Source organism: Cebus imitator, unplaced genomic scaffold (assembly GCF_001604975.1).
Source record: "Cebus imitator isolate Cc_AM_T3 unplaced genomic scaffold, Cebus_imitator-1.0 Scaffold50, whole genome shotgun sequence".
Classification (NCBI taxonomy): domain Eukaryota; kingdom Metazoa; phylum Chordata; class Mammalia; order Primates; family Cebidae; genus Cebus; species Cebus imitator.
Genome location: NW_016107365.1, coordinates 6,304,757 through 6,326,881, shown reverse-complemented (window position 1 = coordinate 6,326,881; position 22,125 = coordinate 6,304,757). Strand labels below are relative to the sequence as shown.

The 22,125-nt window shown below is 42.8% G+C and overlaps 1 protein-coding gene across 1 annotated transcript; it reads right to left on the bottom strand.

The window, feature by feature from the left end:
• Nucleotides 1-325: 325 nt before the first annotated feature.
• On the bottom strand, nt 326-22,106 carry F2R (coagulation factor II thrombin receptor). The gene is made up of 2 exons (XM_017527677.2): nt 21,758-22,106; nt 326-2,748 (listed from the first exon to the last, which is right to left on the bottom strand). The coding sequence occupies exons 1-2, from the start codon at nt 21,846-21,848 to the stop codon at nt 1,559-1,561; spliced, it is 1,281 nt and encodes a 426-aa protein (XP_017383166.1). The 5' UTR covers nt 21,849-22,106; the 3' UTR covers nt 326-1,558.
• Between the last annotated feature and the right edge of the window lie 19 nt (nt 22,107-22,125).

Genomic DNA, 22,125 nt, shown 5'->3' with positions numbered 1-22,125 from the left:
GATGGGGTTTCACCATGTTGGTCAGGCTGGTCTTGAACTCCTAGCCTCATAATCTGCCTGCCTTGGCCTCCCAAAGTGCTGGGATTACAGGTGTGAACCACTGCACCCAGTCTTCTGCTATTTCTAAGCAGACTGACATAATTGATTCTTAAAATCTGATTTGAGCAATCTATTGAGCAAAACATTTGTAAATAAATAGTGCCCAATTAAATCAGACTTATTTAACAAAATATATGTCTTGTCTTGGATTATGTTTTCACTTTAAGTTATAATCACAAGAAATAGTAACCCAAAGTTTCAAAGTTCTTTAGCTGACAGGCCTTGCTTGTGTGAAACATTTATTACACATACATCACACTCTATCTGTCATCTACTTTGCTTCTGAGGGCAGGTCTCAGTCTTATTCCACTCTGTACACCCAGCACCTATCTGAGTGCCCAGAGCACATAATGGGTACTTCCATATCAGAACTGACCTTTCAAGACAACTACTGAACGTGTTTACACCCAGTAGACAGGCATCCAGAAGTCCATGCCTTCTTTCATTGTTTTTAAGATGGGTAGAGAAGTTTTTCACGGTCATTACCTCCTAGGATATCACATTCTGCTTTGCCAGTTTCTCATAAACATGATCGGTTCACAGCCGATCCCATGGGGAAGGAGCAAATGTGGTGGCCCCAGTCTCACTGCTTTCTGCGAGGCTCAGCGGGAGGGTTTCTGGCCAATCTGTGTCTGACATGGCCCAGGCATGTGTCTGCTGCTCTGAGTCCTCCATCAGGGGCAGACGCATGCAGCTCTCAGGAATAGGCTACTCTGAAAGCCAGCGTACCTTCACTAGAGGACTTAGGCTCAGTTTGGCTTATGTATACCATGTATAAAATGTAAAAAATACTACCCATATCAAAACAGGGGGTTTTCATCTGTTTCCATAATTTTAGGAATTCAAAGTTGGATATGTTTAAAACTGAAAACACTAGAACTTCTACACACAGATAATACTAAGTCTTATCCCTCGATAACTTAAACCTTGCTGTCAAACAATTTCAAAATACACTTATTTGCAAAAGTGGTACAAGCCCAAACTATGAAGTCTCTCACTGCTGATAAATATCTTCAAATGTTCAGGGCTAAACTCTACCAACCTAGACTTAAAATCAGAGAATCAGAGATTATTTCTCTAATTGCTGGGAGGGAAGAAAAGAGGGTTTCAAACTGCCTATTCTAAACTGCACTGTAATAATATATGTGTACGTATACATCTACATACATACACACGTATAAATATGTATATGTCATCTAGCTATATCCAAAAGTGACATTCAGTTATTACTGTAGCATTGGCAATATACCCTTGGAATAACACGGTCTTCTAATCCTGTTATCTTTCTGATAATTAACAAAAACAGATGCTGGATGGCTCCCATAAAAAGCAGGCATGCAAGTCGTACATCTGTTGTTTTAGGGGGTGAAGTCAATACAGTTTGGGCAGGGACTAATAGAATACTCAAGTTATCCACTTTTATAAACGTTTCTTTTTAACCTCCCAGCAGTCCCTTTTCCTAAGTTAACAGCTTTTTGTATATGCTGTTATTCAGGTTACTAGAGCAGGTATCTATTTTACTTGCCACCAACTGCCCACTGCTATTATAACTGCTGGGATCGTAACTTTCTCTGCAGCATAAGATACTGTAGAGGTACCTCTGGCACTCAGAGGAAGCGTAATAGTAAATCAGGGGGTCGATGCAGCAGCTTATGCTGCTGACACAGACACAGAGGAGGTAGGCAAAGTAGGCAGCCTCTGTGGTAGAAGTGTGAAAAAGGAATGAGTAATGCGCAATCAGGAGGATGTTTGTGGGTCCGAAGCAAATGATGAAGACGCAGAAAACGGCAGCTGACAGGAACAAAGCCCGGGACTTCTTGCTGCGGTTGGCAATTGTGGAGGAGCTAAGACATCGAATGATAGACACATAACAGACTGTGGAAATGAGCAACGGCACAAAAAAGAAGACGGCAGAGAAGGCTGAGAAGTAGTAGGCAAAGTAGCCTTCAAGCAGAGTTTCGTTGAGCACATCATGACAAGTGGTGATGTTGAGCCCGGGCACCTGGATGGTTTGCTCCTTGAGGAGCAGAGGCACTACCCCTGCAATGGCCAAAGCCCAGATGGCCAGACAAGTGAAGGAAGCCCTTCCCAGAGTACGCCAGGAGAGGGACTGGATGGGATACACCACAGCCAGAAACCGGTCAATGCTTATGACTGTCATGAGCATGATGGAGGCGTACATGTTACAGTAAAACGCTGCAGTGACGAAGCGACACAATTCAGACCCAAACTTCCAATCACTGCCGGAAAAGTAATAGCTGATCTTAAAGGGGAGCACAGACACAAAGAGCACGTCTGCCGTGGCCAGGTGCAGCATGTACACCACCGCTGGCTTCTTGACCTTCATTTTCAGGATGAACACAATGATGGCCATGATGTTTAGTGGGAGGCTGACCACAAACACACCCGTGTACACGGAAGGGACAAAGAGTGTCAGCCAGGAGCTGGTCAGATATCCGGAGGCATCTTCTGAGATGAACGCAGGCAGTGGTTTTTGAAGAGGATGGCTTTTATTGATGGAGATTGATCTGTATTCAGTTAACCCACTTTTGTTTTTCTCCTCATCCTCCCAAAACGGTTCATATTTATCATCGGGATTCCTGAGAAAAAATGACCGAAGACCTAAGGTGGCATTTGTTGCTTCTGACTCTGAAAAATAAAATAAAAAAATTTGTAAATATAAGAAGTGAATGCATCAACAAGGCAAAAGCAACAAGTGGACAGCGTGTTTTACTTTTGTTTGTTTTATGTTTTCTTATCAGGAGAGTGGGTGGTAAAGAGCAGAAGAGGCATAGATAGACTTTGGTGGAGAGTAAGCCAACTGAAAATACCGTGCAACATTTGTCTTGATATAAGCAAATACTTCTAAAACTCTGCCCCTCAAAGAGACAAAGGTGAATGAGAGTTACCCTGAAGACATCAGGAAAGGCTGAGTACTTGACATAAATGAATCAATCAGTGATTTCTACACTAGCCACTGTCTATATAAACAAATCACTCCCAGTTTCGATGGCTTCTCTTTCCTCCATATGTCTTCACATGCACATTTCCTCCATTTAGTTTGTAGCCATCCATGAAACTTGTCCCTTTTCAATGGAAAAATCCACATAGAAAGTTGAGGAAATTTCTTTCTTTCTTTTTTTTTTCCTGAGACAGAATCTCACTCTGTTGCCCAGAGTGGAGTACAGTGGTGTGATCTTGGCTCACTGCGACCTCTGCCTCCCGGGTTCAAGTGATTCTCTTGCCTCAGCCTCCCATGTAGCTAGGATTACAGGCGCATGCCACCAGAGGGGATTTCTTAAAGGTTATAGAGTTAGAGGCAAGTTCATAATGGGACTCAGGACTCCCAATTCTACGAGCATTGTCCATGACAGTAGTTTTCCTCTATAGTCTTCAGTTTGCTTACACAGGAGAATGTAGAAATCTCTCACTATATCTGGGTCCAGGCCACAATCCCTGGGGTTATCTCCCAACATAGCCACAAGGTGCCCATCACCTCAGTCATTCTTATGCTTCCTTCCTGAGCAGGGCAGCAGAGCAGCAGATGTTCTTGGCCACTTGTGCCAGGCCAACCAAGGTTTCTGGAGTATCAACCAGATATCAAAATAAAGGCTCAGCTGTACATGTCCTTTCCCACCAAAAAGGTCCATTTGAAATTCTCATCAGAGAAAAGCAACATTTAGCAGCTGAAATTCAGTCAGCTCTTCCTCCCAATGACCTTTGCTAAAATTCTGCCATTGAAGAGAAACAGACAAAAAAGGCTTTGTTGGCTCTTGGGAAGCTGAGGAGGGAAGACAGAAGAGACAAACCACAGAGGAAAAAAGGCAAAGTCTGTGTTACCGGAAGTGCTCACAACAAAGGCTGGACACACAAGTCACTTAGAAGTAATGTTAGAGGATTTAAATATTGGCAGGGGCTATGTGTGCTGGGTCATGCCTGTTATCCCAGGAGGTTGAGACCAGCTGAGGCAACATGGCAAGACCCCGTCTCTACAAAAATTAAAAATTAAAACAATTAGCCAGGCATAGTGGCACTTGCCTGTAGTCCTAGATACTCAGGAGGCTGAAGTGGGAGGATTGCTTGAGCCTAGGATTTCAAGGTTACAATGAACTACGATCATACCACTATACTCCAGCTTAGGTGACAGAGTGAGACCCTGTCTCTTAAAAAAAAAAAATTGGCACAAAGTTGGATAGATACAGTGAATTTTCAAACTTTTGGTTTTGTTTTTCAGCAGTGGAACCTTTCCTGGAAACAAAACTTATAGAGAGGGGCATGATGCCACAAAAGAGAGCTTTCTGCTTCTGGCATGGCTCCTTAAGTCCTGTTAGAGCCAACCATCCCTTCGATAACAACGTTAAACTCTAAATTCCTTCTCCACCTCGTCCGCTCATGAAATCAATGACCTGAGGCATTTAGATTCCTCAGGTGGTGGAAGGGGAGAGTGGAGAAATCGAGGGGTGAATCTTGGAAGAAAGAATGGCACTTGGTGAGTTTCTTGTTTTCAGTGACTTTTAGCTAGAAAGAAGGATGATGTTGGTGCCTGTGATACTATGAAATACATATTTGGTGATATGGTTTGGCTGTGTTCCCACTCAAAAATCTCATCTTGAATTGTACTCCCATAATTCCCACGTGTTGTGTGAAGTCCCAGTGGGAGATAACTGAATCATCGAGGAGGTTTCCCCCATACTGTTCTCATGGTAGTAAGTCTCATGAAATCTTATGGTTTTATAAGGGAGACCACTTTGGCTTAGCTCTCATTCTCTCTTCCCTGCTGCCATCTAAGACATGCCTTTTACCTTTCATCATGGTTATGAGGGCTCCCCAGCCACATGGAACTGTGAGTCCATTAAACCTCTTTTTCTTTTCGTTTCTTTTTTTGATTTGGAGTCTCACTCTGTCGCCCAGGCTGGAGTGCAGTGGTACGATCTTGGCTCACTGCGACCTCTGCCTCCCAGGTTCAAGCGATTATCCTGCCTCAGCCTCCCAAGTAGCTGGGACTACAGGTACGTGCCATCATACCCAGCTAATTTTTTGTATTTTTAATAGAGATGGGGTTTCACCATGTTGGCCAGGCTGGTCTCAAACTCCTGACCTCAGGTGATCCGCCCGCTTTGGCCTCCCAAAGTGCTGGGATTACAGGAATGAGCCATCATGCTTGGCCTTTTTCTTTATAAGTCACCCAGTCTCAGATACGTATTTATCAGCTGCATGAGAACAGACTAATACATTTGGTCTTCCCATTTCCTGATATTCAGCTCCTAAAATCCTTGGAATTTAAAAAAGGTTATCTTGAGGCTGAGTGCAGTGGCTAATGACTGTAATCTTAGCACTCTGGTAGATTATCTGAGGTTGGGAGTTTGAGACCAGCCTGGCTAACATGGTGGAACGCTAAAAATAAAACTAGCCGGGTGTAATCCCAGCTACGTGGAAGGAGACCAAGCTACTGCTGTAATGGCAGCTACTGGTGGTGGAGACCCCTAGATGGCTTTAGAATGGGAGCTGGTATTGCAACCCCACCCCTCAAGTTCTAAGGAAGTGAGGGGGCTGAAGGTTAAGTTGAATACCAATGGCCACTGATGTAATCAATCATATCTATGAAATGAAGGCCCCATAAAAACCCCAAAAGATGGATTTAGGGGTAGGGATTCTGGATAGGTGAACACATGGAGGTTCCTGGAAGGTGGTGCCCAAGAGAAGGCATGGAAGCTCTGTGCTCCTTCCCACAAACCCTGCCCTATGCCTCTCTACCATGTGGCTGTTCATCTGTATCCCCTGTAATATTCTTTATAATGAATGGATAAAGGTGAGTAAAGTGCTTCCCTGAGTTCTATTAACCAAGCTAGCAAATTAATCAAATCTGAGTAGGGGGCCTTAGGAACTCCCAATGTACAGTGTGGCCAGAAGTTATGACTGGCACCTGAAGCAGAAGGCAGTTTTTGAGACTGAGCCCTTAATCTGTGGAATCTGACTCTATCTCCAGGTAGATAGACAGTGTCAGGATTGAATTATATTAGAGGTAGATAGTGTCAGAGTTGAGTTTTATTCGAGGACACCTAGCTGGTGTCCACTGGAGAATCTGCAGGAGAACTGGTTGCTTGGTGTATGGGGAAACAAGCTCCAGCCATGTGGAGTCAGAAGGACTGAATGAAGTGCTGTGTAAGAGAAAACAGTTTGAGGAAAATAGTTTTTCCTATACAACAGCAGTGTCTATATAACATAAAGTATCACTAAAGCCCAGATGGAAAATCTGTAGTCTTTCTTTTTTGTTTGTTTTATGTTTTTATTGCTTTTTTTTTTTTTAATCTGTAATCTTTTTGGCCTACAGAACCAGAGGACAGAGTTCAGGGCAAACACAGTCACTGCAAAGTTAGGAGAGAATCCTAGAAAGGAAAAGTCAGAGAGAGGGAGCCCTAAATTTCAGTGTAAATTCTGTCCCAGGGTTTGGGTGACCCATGAACTATGCATGTGTAGGGAAGATGAGAAACACCTCTGCTAAAGATAAAAGAACTGAAGTGATATTTGAGCTTCTGCTCAAGAGAGAAAGAGTCTGACGTTTGAGTAGAACCAAGTTAACTGGCTGCTAAAGCAAAAACACCAACACTCTTTGAAGGAATATAACAAAATCCAGAGTATTTTTTTCCTGTAATTTATACAGGAAAACAGTTTATTGAACTTATAATTCCATGTGGCTGGGGAGGCCTCATAATCATGGCAGAAGGCAAGGAGGAGCAAGTCGGTCACATCTTACACGGATGGCAGTGGGCAAAGAGAGAGCTTGTGCAGGGAAACTCTTGTTTTTATAATAATCAGATCTTGAGAGACACATTCACTATCATGAGAAAAGCACGGGAAAGACCTGTCCCCATGATTTAGTCATCTCCCACTGGGTCCCTTCTATAACATGTTGGAATTACAGGAGCTACAAGATGAGATTTAGGTGGGAAACACAGACCAAACCATATCACCAGATCCAACCTCCCTATATACAAAAGTGATAAACTCTGGACCTCTTGTTGCCTTTCTCTCACACTATATAAACAACCAACTCAAAATAGATTAATGGCTTACACATAAGACCTGAAACTGTAAAAATACTAGAAGAAAACACAGAGGAAAAGCTTCATTACATTGTTCTGAGCAATAGTTTTTTGTAATGGCCATAAAAGCACAGGCAAGAAAAGGAGAAGTAGACAAGTTAGACTGCATCAAACTAAAAAGCTTCTGCACAGCAAAGTAAACAATCAACAGTGAAGAGAAAACTTACGAAACGAGAGCAAATATTTGCAAACCATACATCTGATAAAGGGTTAATATCCAAAATATATAAGGAACTCATATAACTCAACAGCAAGATAACAAATAACCTGATTTAAAAATGGGCAAAGGACCTGAATAGACATTTTTCAAAAGAAGATATACAAACAGCCAACAAGAATATGAAAAAATGCTCAACATCACTAATCAAGGAAATGAACACTAAAACCACAGTGAGTTATCACTTCACACCCATTGGAATGGCTAGTACCAAAAAGATGAAAGTAAGTGTTGGTGAAGATATGGGGAAAGGGAACCCTTGTATACTGATGGTGGGAATTTAAATTGGCATAGCCATTAAGAAAAACAGTATGAAGTTTCCTCTAAAACGAAAAACAGAACTACCATATGATACAGCAATTCCACTATTGGCATATATCCAAAGGAAATAAAATCAGGATGTCAGAGAGCTAGCTGCAATCTCATGTTCACTGCAGCATTATTTATAATAGCCCAGTTATGGAATCAAACTAGGTGTCCACTGATATATGAATGAATAAAAAATATGGTATATATACACAGTGGAATAATATTCAGCCTTAAAAAAGAAGGAAATTCGCCATTTGCAACAACATGGATGAGTTGACAGAACATTATGTTAAGTGAAATAAGCCAGGCACAGAAAGACAGATATAGGATGATCTCACTTATATGTGGAATCTAAAACACTTGAACTCATAGAAGCAGAGAATAAAATGGTGGTTACTAAAGTCTGGCGTTGGACAGGTGGGTAGGGTAGACTGGGGAGGCAGTGGTCAAAGGATACAAAATTTCTTTTAAAAAGAATAAATTTAGGCTGGGCCCAGTTGCTCATACCTGTAATTGCAGCACTTTGGGACGCTGAGGTGGGTGGATCACCTGGGGTTGGGAGTTTGAGAACAGCCTGACCAACACGGAGAAACTCCGTCTCTACTAAAAATACAAAATTAGTTGGGTGTGGTGGCACATGCCTGTAATCCCAGTTACTTGAGGGGCTGAGATAGGAGAATTGTTGTACCCAGGAAGCAGAGGGTACGGTGAGTCAAGTTCATGCCATTGCACTCCAGCCTGGGCAACAAGAGCAAAACTCCATCTCAAACAACAATAACAACAACAAAAAGGAATACGTTAAAAAGAAAATCTTTTGTACAGCACTGTGACTATAGTTAATAACAACGTGTTATATACTTGACAGCTGCTAAGAGAGTAGACTTTAAGTGTTCTCGCCACAAAAAATGATAAGCATTTGAGGTAATACATGCTATGCGTTTGATTTCGTCATCCTACAAGGTATGCATATTTCAAAACATTGTTATACAGTATAAATATATATATAATTTTTTGTGTGAAATAAAAGAAAAACAGGGCCATCAGGCATGCTGGCTCACACCTGTTATCTCAGCATTTTGGGAAGCCCAAGTGCGAGGACAGCTTGAGCCTGGGAGATTGAGGCTGCAGTGAGCTATTATCACACCATTGCACTCCAGCCTGGGCAACAGGGCAAGTCTCTGTCTCAAAAAAAAAAAGAAAAAAGAAAAAAAGAGAAAAAAAAAAAAGTGAGCCAGTCTTAAGTAAAAAGACAATCAGCGGAAACCAACCTCAAGTTGACTCAGATGTTGGAATTAGCAGATAAGGATTTTGAAGAATTTATTATAACCATGTGCAATCAATCTACTTACATATATATATTTCATTGAAAAGAAAATAGGAAATATCAGCAAAGAATTACAATATCAGGAAATTCTAGAAATAGAAAATACAATACAATATGTTGGCATCTATTTCCAAAATGGAGAGCAAAGCTAGAGTAGTACCAACTCAGAGACAAAAAGACAACAGAGTAGAGCCTGGCAGCGTAGGGCTGAGGTCAAGCTACCTAAGCAAAGTTAGGAGACAGTCTCCAGATAATGAAGGGGTGGCCTGGCAGATCTGTCACAGGGAAGGAACGAATGTCTCCAGTGATGAATGAATGTGTCTAGATCGATTCTTAACATTTTTTTTTTTTGAGATTAAGTTTTGCTCTTGTTGCCCCAGGCTGGAGTGCAATGGCCCAATCTCGGCAAACCACAACCTCTGCCTCCCGGGTGATTCTTAATGGTAAGAACTGTTCCTGTTAATCTCTGAACCTCCAGCACAGTGTCTTGCATGTGGTAGGCACATATTTGTATTCTAATATTGACTCTGGTCAGGGATCACTTAACCTCTCTCAATTTAGCTCAGAATCATTAAAATGGGATTCTAATTCTTGTCTGGCCTACAAATCTGGCCACTGGAGCACCCCGTGTGAAATAGGATATACATTCACTTTGGAAACTCTAACAATTAAGCAGTTTAAGAAATTACTATTATCCTTCCTCTCCCACTTCCATGTAGTGTGCTTTTATACCCAATTATTTGCTCACTTAATTATTTTAAATTAAAATAAAATTTAGGTTCATCTTGCCTCCTACCTAGCAATGTTTATAGTTTTTTAGTACAGTGAGGGAATGAACAAGTTGTAAATTCTATAGCTCTAAGGTTCAGACCTATAAATCAAATTTTGAATTCACAAGCTTTTCTGGAAGTATCACTCTCTTACCTTTGCAATGCATGTAACTTACTCTGTGTTCACTTTGCCCCAGTCACACAGAAGCCTGACCTTGGCACCAATTGCCCCTGTGGATGTGAAGCTATTCTCAAAATCATGATGAGTGTGTGGGAGGTGAAAGAAAAGAATGAATGGCTACCGGCACTTTTAAAATATTTTAGATTTTTGTTTGTGGTTCTGGCACTTTAATATCACACACACACAAAAAAAACAAAAACCATGCATACACAAAAATGCCAATCTAGAGAAACCTTTTATTTATTTATTTTGAGATGGAGTCTTTCTCTGTCATTCAGGCTGGAGTGCAGTGGTGCGATCTAGGCTCACTGCAACTTCTGCCTCCCTGGTTCAAGTGATCCTCCTGCCTCAGCCTCCCAAGTAGCTGGGATTATAAGTGTGCACCACCATGCCCAACTAATTTTTGTATTTTTAGTAGAGATGGGGTTTCACCATGCTGGCTAGGCTGGTCTCGAACTCCTGGCCTCAAGTGATCCACCCGCCTTGGCTTCCCAAAGTGCTGGGATTACAGGCATGAGCCACTGCACCTGCGGAGGAACCTTAAAATAATGCAATTCTCCTCTGCAGTTTTGGACGCCTGCCCAGATTATGGACTTCTGTGATGCACAGAGGGGGAAAAAGTGCACATGAACATGCACACTTACATACATGAATCAAGATGATATGAGAGACTAATACAATGTGAATAAATACTCATAACTAAGCTCCCCAGATACTATCACTTAGTCTGAAAATAAAACTGTCACTAGACTTTACTCGATATTTAGTACTTGGGCAATAAGTACTTGTTTAGCCCTCAGGCAGTACAGTACTTCTGACAGAAACATTATACTTGTGGAAACATGAAATTTTTATAGGCTAGAGTTCAGGAAGAATGTGTAATCCCTTGGTTAAATATCACTGCCTAAGGTGTTACCTTTTCTTGCCAATATACGTTTGATATTCTGTTTTTTTGTGAAATTAAAGAGTGTCAGAAAAAAAAAAAGGAAAAAATGTAATACATACCAGCATCAAAGAAAGAACAAAACCAGTGCAAAGGTGACTAGATAATTCCAAGTAGCTCATGACCCTTAGGCTGAAATTTGAATTTAAGCATCTCACTTTTCCTCTAGTCCTAGCACAGTGCAGGTCAAAGAGAAAGTGCTTGTCAGGGTGCCAAAAACTCTCATCATTCATCTTTGTGTGTTTTTTGTTGTTGTTAAGCTATGGTTTCACAAAAAAGGCAGCAGAAGTCCTAAATTCAGTTCTCACACTATTTGCTAAGTTTTGCTTAATTTAGCCTTCTCTAAATTGCTCTAGAGTAGTTTTGTTATCAAATACAGCAAATTATAAGTTTAAATACAGACTCTTTATTTAACTCTGGAGATTTTAAAAAATTAGTGAGTTCAGTAACACTTTTTCTGACCTTGATGAGATCTGTCCTGGAAGCAGAGGGGTGACTAGAGGCTCTCTGAATGTCCCATTTGATCCTGGGATTGACACCATCCCAGCATTCCATGATACACCAAGCCTTGGTTTTGACTCATAGTTCTGCCCTACGGGGCTCATGCTTTTTGAGAATTAACAAAGCAGAAGTCCCAGGACTTTGCCCACATTCTCACAAGGAGCACAACATTTGCAACAACACTACAGGCTAAAGAGAAGGACGACAGAAAAATAACAGAAACACAATGAAAAGGTGGACGACAGAAAAATAACAGAAACACACTAACTCTCTAAGTGGAAAACAGTGGCATTACTTCAGATTCAAACACCATTTTCCAATGAAAAGAACTGGGGATCCTTAAAGAAATGGCTAGTTCCAGATCTGGAGAAGGAAATACACAAGATAAACACTGAATAGCTTCAAAGAATATCAGGGTTAGTTCAAAAAGACTAGAGTCAATCTGAAAGGGCTCCTATTGACCAAAGAAGTGACAATTTGATCATCAAAAGAATAACGATGGAAATGAATTGAAACATTTCACACATTTTAAGCTCCACGGGTTGAAGATGCAGTCAGCTGGATCCAGTATGTAGAAAAGTAAGAGAGATGGCTTAGTTTCTTTGACAAATAAATAGCAATAAAAAAGGAGTGGGGTGGACAGTTACAGATTAAAATATAATGGTGGACCTTATTTGAACCTGATTCAAACAAACCAGCTGTTAAAACGTATTTATGAGACAATAAGGAAACTATGAACACTGACCAACTACCAGATGATATTAAGGAATTGTTAGGCTGGGCACGGTGGCTCACACCTGTAATGCCAAAACTTTGGGAAGCCAAGGCAGGAGGACTGATTGCGCCCAGGAGTTCCAGATCGCCTGGGCAACGAAGCGAAACCCTATCTCTACTAAAATAAATACAAAAATTAGCCGGTCGTAGTGGTGTGTGCCTGGACTCCCAGCTACTTTGGAAGCTGAGGCGGAAGGACTGCTTGGGCCCAGGAGGTTGAGGCTGCGGTAAGCCATTGTACCACTGGACTCCAGCCTTAGCAACAGAGTAAGACTGCGTCTCGGGAAAAAAAAAAAAAAAGGAATTGTTTATTTTTAGGTATTATTGATGTGGTTATGTGAAAAAAATAGTTCTTATCTCTAAGGATGTTTACTGATGTCTTTATGAATGATATAATATGATATCTGGGATTTGCATTAAAATTATACAGCTCGGGGAGGAGGAAAGTTGAGGGTTTAGATAAAACTAGATTGGTCATATGCAAATAATGTTGAAGCTGGGTGATGGGTATGGGGAGTAATTATACTGTTCATTTTTGGGTATGTTTGAAAACTTCCATAATAAAAGTTAAAAAAAAACAAATATTTTGTGCATGTTTATTTGCCACTAGAAGTTAAGGGCAAGGGCTTTTGCTTTTGTTTTTCTTTTGTCATGTTTGTGTGAAGATAGCCTTATATTTAGAGAATTTATTTGGTATCAACTCTTCAAAAGCTTTTCTAGAATATGGAAGCATTGGTGTACAAAAAAAGTTATCATTTTTTTGAGCATCTACTATATGCCAGACACTTCACTTGCCTTAGTTGATATAACTCTAATATTTCTATGAAATGAGCATTACAACTACCATTTTATAAATGACAACATGGAGGCACAGAGATGCTAAGTAACTAATCCAAAGTCACACAGCTATGAAGTAGAGGAGCCGAGATCTGCCTAGCTCCAAAGGTCATACCCTTTGACCACATCACACTATTCTCTCTTTAAAAACGTGATTCATGACCTACTCCTAAACGAATACCATCTTTTTCTCTTAGCATTTCACCAAACAAATGAATCTGCTCATCCTTTTAGCTACAGTAGGCAATATGTGGACATGTGAATGAATAGCTTAATGTGATGATGCCCAAAACTGCTGCTTAGGAATTCTGGAGTCCTGGTGAATTTGGCTGCACACCAACTGTACACACCAATAACCTGGCCCTTACAGACAGGACAGAGGTAGCAGGGAGACATTCAAGGACAAAACAGAAAAACATCTTTAAAACACTGTTCTAGATGGAGTAGATGCAAGAGCAGTAAGTGAACAAAAATCTCTGCTACAGAGAAAGCAGAATTAAAGGTAATATATACATATATATATATTTGATATGGAATTTCACTCTGCCTCCCAGACTGGAGTGCAGTGGCATGATCTTGGCTTACTGCAACCTCTGCCTCCCAGGTTCAATTGATTCTCCTGCCTCAGCCTCCCAAGTAGTTGGGATTACAGGTGCCCACCACACACCTGGCTAATTTTTGTATTTTTAGTAACGACAGGGTTTCACCATGTTGGCCAGGCTGGTTTCCAACTCCTGACCTCAAGTGATCTGTGCCTCAGCCTCCCGTGCCCAGCCTAAAGGTAGACTTCTTGATTGACTGGGGGGGTCAGAAGAAGCTGCCAGTATGAGGCCTCCTCTCCTCCCATTCCACATCCAGGAGCAGGAACTCCTCTGGAAGCATAGGAAAGCAAGCCTAAGAGGAAGCTGGGAGAAGGGAAGTTACAGGGAAATAAACGCAGGTGTACCCAACACCACAGCAGACATGAAGGCTACATAAGGAAGGTGTGTGGGCTCTTGCCTGGAGCAACCTGGAGGCCAGAGCCTGATGTGGGGTGAGGATCCAAGCAGGTCTTGCCTGGAGACAACTTTCATTCCCTGGCTTTCCCTATTCCTCCAGGTCTGTTCTCTACCAAAAGTTACAGGCCCTGAGCTCTCTGTCTTGGGAATGCTGCTCTTTACTCTGCAATAAGACATCTAGCTAAAATGAAAACTAATTAATAGTCAAGGATATTAACGATCACCAATTCCTCCCCAGGGCTGGGGATGGGGAGAGCTTGCTACTATACAAAGTACTATTAGTACTGTACAAAGCAGCCCTATTCCCCAACCCTATCCAAGTCCTTCTGCAGTTTGTAAATCTGAACTCAAATATTAGGTTCTAGATATGATAAGAACAATAATGAACAACAGTTCCAGGAAAACAGAACTCTTCTTGAAAAGCTAATAAGGACTTGGATTTGGCTACCACAGGAAAATTCACCGTATCTGCTGCATTATGTTTTAAATATGGTAGAGATTTAGTAATGGCTATGAAATAAATTCACAGGATTGCAATAAGCATTAAAAATAAAATATAGAGTAGAAAATATCAAAATGCAAAAAAATACACAAAAAGGTGACTGCTGTTTGGTAAAACTTTTGTTTCATGTTTACATATACATTATGATTGCCCACACACATTTATTGAAAACACACATGCCTACCATATCGCAATGTAAAGTGTTATTTCTACAGTCCTTTTTAAATTTTTTTATTGTATTTTAGGTTTTGGGGTACATGTGAAGAACATGCAAGATTGTTGCATAGGTACACACATGGCAGTGTGATTTGCTGCCTTCCTCCCCTTCACCTATATCTGGCATTTCTCCCCATGCTATCTCTCCCCAACTCCCCATGCCCCCTGCCCGCTGTCCCTTCCCTATTTCCTCCCAACAGACCCCAGAATGTGATGCTCCCCTCCCTGTGTCCACGTGTTCTCATTGTTCAACACCCACCTATGAGTGAGAACATGCGGTGTTTGATTTTCTGTTCTTGTGTCAGTTTGCTGAGAATGATGGTTTCCAGGTTCATCCATGTCCCTACAAAGGACACAAACTCATCGTTTTTGATGGCTGCATAATATTCCATGGTGTATATGTGCCACATTTTCCCTGTCCAGTCTATCATCGATGGGCATTTGGGTTGCTTCCAGGTCTTTGCTATTGTAAACAGTGCTGCAATGAACATTCGTGTGCATGTGTCCTTATAGTAGAACGATTTATAATCCTTTGGATATATATCCAGTAATGGGATTGCTGGGTCAAATGGAATTTCTATTTCCAGGTCCTTGAGGAATCGCCACACTGTCTTCCACAATGGTTGAACTAATTTACACTCCCACCAACAGTGTAAAAGTGTTCCTATTTCTCCACATCCTCTCCAGTATCTGTTGTCTCCAGATTTTTTAATGATCGCCATTCTAACTGACATGAGATGGTATCTCAATGTAGTTTTGATTTGCATTTCTCTAATGATCAGTGATGATGAGCATTTTTTCATATGTTTGTTGGCCTCATGGATGTCTTCTTTTGTAAAGTGTCTGTTCATATCCTTTGCCCACTTTTAAATGGGCTTGTTTGTTTTTTTCTTGTGAATCTATTTTAGTTCTTTGTAGATTCTGGATATCAGCCCTTTGTCAGATATGTAGATTGCAAAAAATTTTTCCCATTCTGTTGGTTGCCAATTCACTCTAATGACTGTTTCTTTTGCTGTGCAGAAGCTGTGGAGTTTGATTAGGTCCCATTTGTCTACTTGGGCTTTTGTTGCCATTGCATTTGGTGTTTTGATCATGAAGTCCTTGCCTATGCCTATGTCCTGTATGGTTTTGCCTAGATTTTCTTCTAGGGTTTTTATGGTGTTAGGCCTTATGTTTAAGTCTTTAATCCATCTGGGGTTAATTTTAGTGTAAGGTGTCAGGAAGGGGTATTTCTACAGTTCTTACTGTTGGTTAGCAAAAATGAAAATACTGTACTGGTAAACACTATTCTACAATACCATAATACTTGATTTTTAATTCATCTTAGACTTGAAATATAAATAGATTACATAATGTCTTTTACTAAAGTTATATAAATTTGTTTTCAAGGGCAAATTACAGATTATTCCCATTGTTTCAAAAGGCCACTAACTTTTGAAAGCAAACAATGTACATAGGACTGTCTGGGCCTGTTAAGTGGCTTCCTCCAAGTACCATGAAAAGGTCAGTGTGGGAGAGGGTATTTGGGGAAGTGAAAGCTCATATCCAGGGAAAAAAATATCGGTCTACAGAGAGAGCTATTTATGATGATGTAGGCACAAGCAAAAGAAAGAAAAAGGCAGAATGAAAGAAATCACACAAAAATGAAACAAACAGAAAATTATGAATGGTAAAACTATGGAATCCTCAATACTAGCAACATAGTAAAAAATAAACCAAGGCCCTGGGTCCTACTAACTCTTCTAACAAGGGTGTTTTTGTGAGTATCTACAATGGAAGGGGAGCCCGGGTACTCGTGAAAACTAGTTAAAGACTGGGCATGGTGGCTCACGCCTGTAATCCTAGCATTTTGGGAGGCCAAGGTGGGTGGATAGCTCGAGCCCAGGAGTTTGAGACCAGCATGGGCAATGTGATAAAACTTCGTCTCTACCAAAAATACAAAAATAAGCCAGGCATGGTGGCGGGTGCCTATAGCCCAGGCACTCCGGAGGCTGAGTTAGGAGGACTGCCTGAGTTGGGAGGGAGAGGTTGCAGTGAGCCAAGTTTGTGCCACTGCACTCCAACCTGAGTAACACAGCTAGACCTTGTCTCAGAAAACAACAACAGCAGCAGCAACAACAAAACCCATCTAGTTAAAGTTCCCTGGACACTAAGACCACATATTGTGTGATTCCATTGATATGAAATATCAAAAATTGGTAAATCCATAGAGACAAAAGGCAAACTGGTGGTTCCTGGGGGTGGCGAGAAGGGAGAATGGGATGTGACTGCTTAGTGGGACCAGGTTTCCTTTCCAGGGGATGACAGTGTTTTGGAAGTAGGTGGGGTTTGGATGGTACATTGTACACTGTAAATGAACTACATACCACTGAATTGTACACTTTAAAGTGGTTAATTGTATGTTATGTGAATTTTACATCCATTTTATTTTTATTTTTAAAAATGTAAACAATTAAAATTTTAAATTTTTATTTATTTAATACTTCGGAGACAGCATCTCTCCTGCTGTGTTGCCTACGCTAAAGTGCAGTTGCATGACCATGGGCACTACCATCTTGAACTCCAGGGCTCAGGCCGTCTCCCAGTCTCCCGAATGCTGGGACTACAGGTGCACACCACTGTGTCTGGCTCATTGTTTTTGTTTTGTTTTGCTTTGAGATGGAGTTTTGCTCTTGTTGCCCAGGCTGGAGTGCAATGGCATGATCTCGGCTCACTGCAACCTCCGCCTCCTGGGTCCAAGCGATTCTCCTGCCTCAGCCTCCTGAGTAGCTGGGATTACAGGCATCTGCCACCATGCCTGGCTAATTTTGTATTTTTAGTAGAGACGGGGTTTCCCCATGTTGGTCAGGCTGGTCTCGAACTCCTGGCCTCAGGTGATCTGCCGCACCCGGCTTACCTGGCTAATTTTTATTTTTTTGGTAGAGATGGGGTCTCACTATGTTGCCTAGGCTGGTTTCAAGTGATCATCTGGCCTAGGGTTCCCAAAGTGCTGGGATTACAGGTGTGAGCCACTGCACTTGGACCCTGAAAACCTGCTATGCTGACACGTTACATAAAAATAAAGGCAAAGCCACTAAGAAATATTAGATAGACAGAAAGATAGACGGACAGACAGATAGTAGGGGAGAAAATTACTTACTGGCTTTCTGGTCTGCTTAGGGTAGAACTACTGTTCAGTTTTGTGTCTTTCTGTTTAGGCTAACTAGCAATATCTCTTGTAACATCTGATTAATTAGCATATTCATGAGTAGGGATCTATTCAGAGCCCCCCTTACCATCTGTTAAATGTAAATGGTAGGATACCACAATCCATGCATAAATGCTTACTAAATACCTCCCTGTGCTGGGTCTGGGCTACCAAGGCAATAGGGCACAGACTTTGTCTCTAGGAGTACTAGGGAGCACAGTGGGTTACTTCTCTACTGTAAGATGGGCTGGGAGTTTAAATGGCTTCCTTTCTACAGGGGGTGGTAAAGAAAACCTGCACTTCGTAGAGACAGGCCTGTAGTCAACTCCCAATTCCATCTCTTTTTTTTTTTTTAGATAGAGTCTCACTCTGTCACTCAGTCTGGAGTGCAGTGGCACCATCTCAGCTCCCGGAAACCTCTGCCTTCTGGGTTCAAGAGATTCTGGTGCCTTAGCCTCCCAAGTAGCTGGGATTACAGGCACATCACCATGCCCCGCTAATTTTTGTATTTTTAGTAGAGATTACTTCAACATGTTGGTCAGGCTGGTCTCAAACTCCTGGCCTCAAGTGATCCACCTACCTTGGCCTCCCAAAGTGCTGGGATTACAGGCATTGGCCACTATGCCCAGTCCCAATTCTACCTCTTTCTTAACTTGTGACTTAACCATTCTGGGTCTCTTTTTCCTAACCAGTAAAATGAGGACGACATCTGCTCAATGGGCTAAGTAAGACAGTAAGTGTAACGTCCCTAAGCAGGGTGTCCGCTGTAGTCAGTGTTCTGTAGAGACTAGCTGTTTTTAATTAAACATGAATGTGGGAGGTATGGGATATGGGGAGGGCATTCTGGACAGAGGGAGTGGCATGCAGACAGAAGCCAGAGAAAGCATAGCTCTGTGAAGGGAGGATCTAGAGGATGGGGCTGGGTGAACTGGAGGGTGAGTAATAGGAGGTGGCTGGAGAGAGGCTGAGAACCCTCTTGCAAGGGGAGAAACACTCCATTCCATGCCATGGAATTGGGTTTGACTCTGTAGGTAGGAGGGCAGCAAGTGGAATTGTCCACCGAGTCCTCTCTGTCATAGTGTCATAGTTACCACCAGTTATTCTTGAACACTTTAACCCTCTAAAGCCTTATAAAATTCATAAACACCACCTTTTATTCTTGGATGTTGCCCCCCCTCCCCCCTTTTGAGACAGAGTCTCACTCTGTTGCCCAGGCTGGACTGCAATGGCACAATCTTGGCTCACTGCAACCTCTGCCTCCTGGGTTCAAGCGATTCTCCTGCCTCAGCCTCCCGAGTAGCTAGGATTACAGGTGTGTGCCACCACGCTCGGCTAATTTTTTGTTGTTGTATTTTTAGTGGAGATGGGGTTTCACTGTATTAGCCAGGATAGTCTTTATCTCCTGACCTTGTGATCCGCCTGCCTCGGCCTCCCAAAGCGCTGGGATTAGAGGCGTGTGCCACTGCACCCAGCCAGGACATTGGCCCTTTTAATGATCATGTGTCCTCTCACTTAAATTGTCTGGACAAAGGAATGTAAACTGGTTCATAAATTGACAAATTTCTCAACAACTATCTGCTGAGTGAACATTTGTTTCAGTCACCATGGGGATAAATAAAACTTTATCATCTTAGCTGGGAAAATGAGACACACACACAAAGTGACAAGGCAGGAAATGCCAAAAAGAGTGGGAACAGAAAGTTGGAAAAGTGCTTTGGCAAAGCTCAGCTTGGTGGGCAGGGTTAGTCCTGGGAGGGCTTCACAGCCCCTCTTGGCACACAGAGCTGGAAATCCTGGGCAATAAACTATCACAGCAGTGGCTATCAAGGATGGAAGACACTCACAGTCCCAGCACCACTACTTTATGACAGACAATGTTCAGAACTGCCAGTGCATGGTGGTAATAAAAAGTAAACCTATCTCTGGTTGATTTTATTAGTCATTTTAAATTTTCTAAAGACAAAGCCCCAGGATGGGTGGACAGACCCCACCCCACGACCACTGTCTCTTGAGTGTTAGTTTCAGAATCAGCAAAAGGGGATTAATACCCACCTTAACAAGGTGTTTTGACAAGGTGAAATGAGACAATCTAAGTGAAAATTCCTTCTGGCCCAGGGAATATTGCACATAGCAAGTGCTCCTTTTCTGTCATACTCCTTTCTTCTTTCTCTCCCAAAGTGGTTCCAGAATTCAGTGCTGATAAACTAGCCAAGTTCGTCCACCTGCCTTTCTGTCTACACCAGCGCTGTCCATATTAACATGCACCACTCCTGCCATGAGGACGTAAGAAGCATGGTAGAAACCAGCACCCTTTAATTTCACTACCCAATGAGGCAACACACCTTGCTGGGAGGTGACTGTGGGAAACGGTGGCTACAATGGATGCAGCATTTCTATAAGCCCTGTTCTCCACTCCACTAACCAAATCTCAAACAAAACACTGTATTCTCAAGAGCTTGTCCCAAAACTAAATCGAGCAAATTACACAATGGAATGTGAAATCACGTAGCATCGCACACAATTTTTCAGGAGTTCTCAGTGTTCTTACAAACACACTCGGCAACAATGCTCACTAATTTACAGGCAGGCAGCCTAGTGACTGTTAAAACACTGGGCCCCTGTCTGGAGCTCTTAGTTTTCCCAAAAGCATCTCAAAACACTGTGAACAAAGACAGGAGAGAACATGCTATGTCTTTGTCACCTCTTAATCTTGATATTGTCTACACGTTTTGTGAGTGTGGGAGTAACAGAGTGCACATTCTTTCAGCGATAACAAGAAAACCCTCTACAACTTCTGCGTGGAAAAACAAATGGCTCAAAGCTTATAAAATACTACTGTTATTAGGAAATTCAAAATCACTTTTCTCACTTCCCAATTAGTCCTTTACAGGCTAAAAACAACTCATCTGCCCTGCTTTTGGAGACAGGGGTATAGAAAATATTTGACCAAATAAATTAATCAAATTTATTTATTTGGTCAAGTAACCAGATACTTAAAAATAGACTACTAGTGGGGAAAATATTCTACATGAGCAATCTTCTCCCTGCAGCGGATCAGAAATCGCATTAAGAAATACTGGGATCCCACAGTGTTCCAGGGAGCCCGGTCCTGGGGAGGGATCTCTTTCTGCAACTCACTTATAAGGAATGGGTTCTATTTAACAACGAAATCCTCCCCACTCCCGCCCCCTCCTCTACCACGCGGAGCGTCTGCTATTGTCACCATATATCTCGCACTGTGAGCAACTCCTGGACACAAGGCCGGGCCGGGGGCTGCCGGTACTGATTCTCTGCTAAACGTGCCATAAGACTGCCTGGGCTTTTCTCTTCATCACTTTTCTAGCCTGTAAAATGTGCAAGGAAAAAAAAATTCCAACAAAGCAAAACTTCAGCGGCAGCAGTTCTCCACTTTATATTGAAAAGATCGGAATGTTTATTGGTGGAGCAACGTGAGATCTTTTCTTTTAGGGGTGGTCCTGGGAGAAAGAGGCTACACAATGATAACAAGTGCAGCGCGGGACTGCAGGCTCCCCCAGGAGGCTTCCGCTCCATCCTCCTCGGTATCCAACACCCTGTGGCAGGCGAGCCGCATCCTCCAAGACCGAGTCCAATGGGGCCCCCGAAGGGGGTGGCACGCCCCACCTAAACGTAACTGGGGAAAACTCTAGATCTTAGCCCAAATGCCAGTTTGGCTTTCGGTGGAAACTGAGACGGGGTGAGAAGGCGCAACTGGGATCCCCGCTGTCTCCCCTCGGCGTCCCACCGCCCGCGCGCCCCATTTCCGTGCAGCACTCACCTGGCCTGCGGGCCCGGGTGCGGGCGGAGGACAGCGGGCCGCACAGACTGAGGCCGGCGGCCACCATCAGCAGCAGCCGCCGCGGCCCCATTGTCCCGCACTGGGCGCGGCCCTGCTCCAGGAGGCTACCCCGCCTCGGGCGGCTCGGCTCTACCCTTTCTCCTGACTTCTGCGAGTCAGGCAGCCGGTTGGCGCGGCGGGCAGAGCGCGGGCTGCCCGCGAGCAAGGTCAGGGTCCCAGCTCCCCTCCGCGAGCGCTGTGTCGGGGGCGGGACGCGGGGCGGGGCGGGACCGGTGCGCGCGGGCGCGCCGGGAAGAGCGGGGAACAGCGCCCCCCGGCGGGCAGTGCGAGTCTCGACGCGGCCGCCG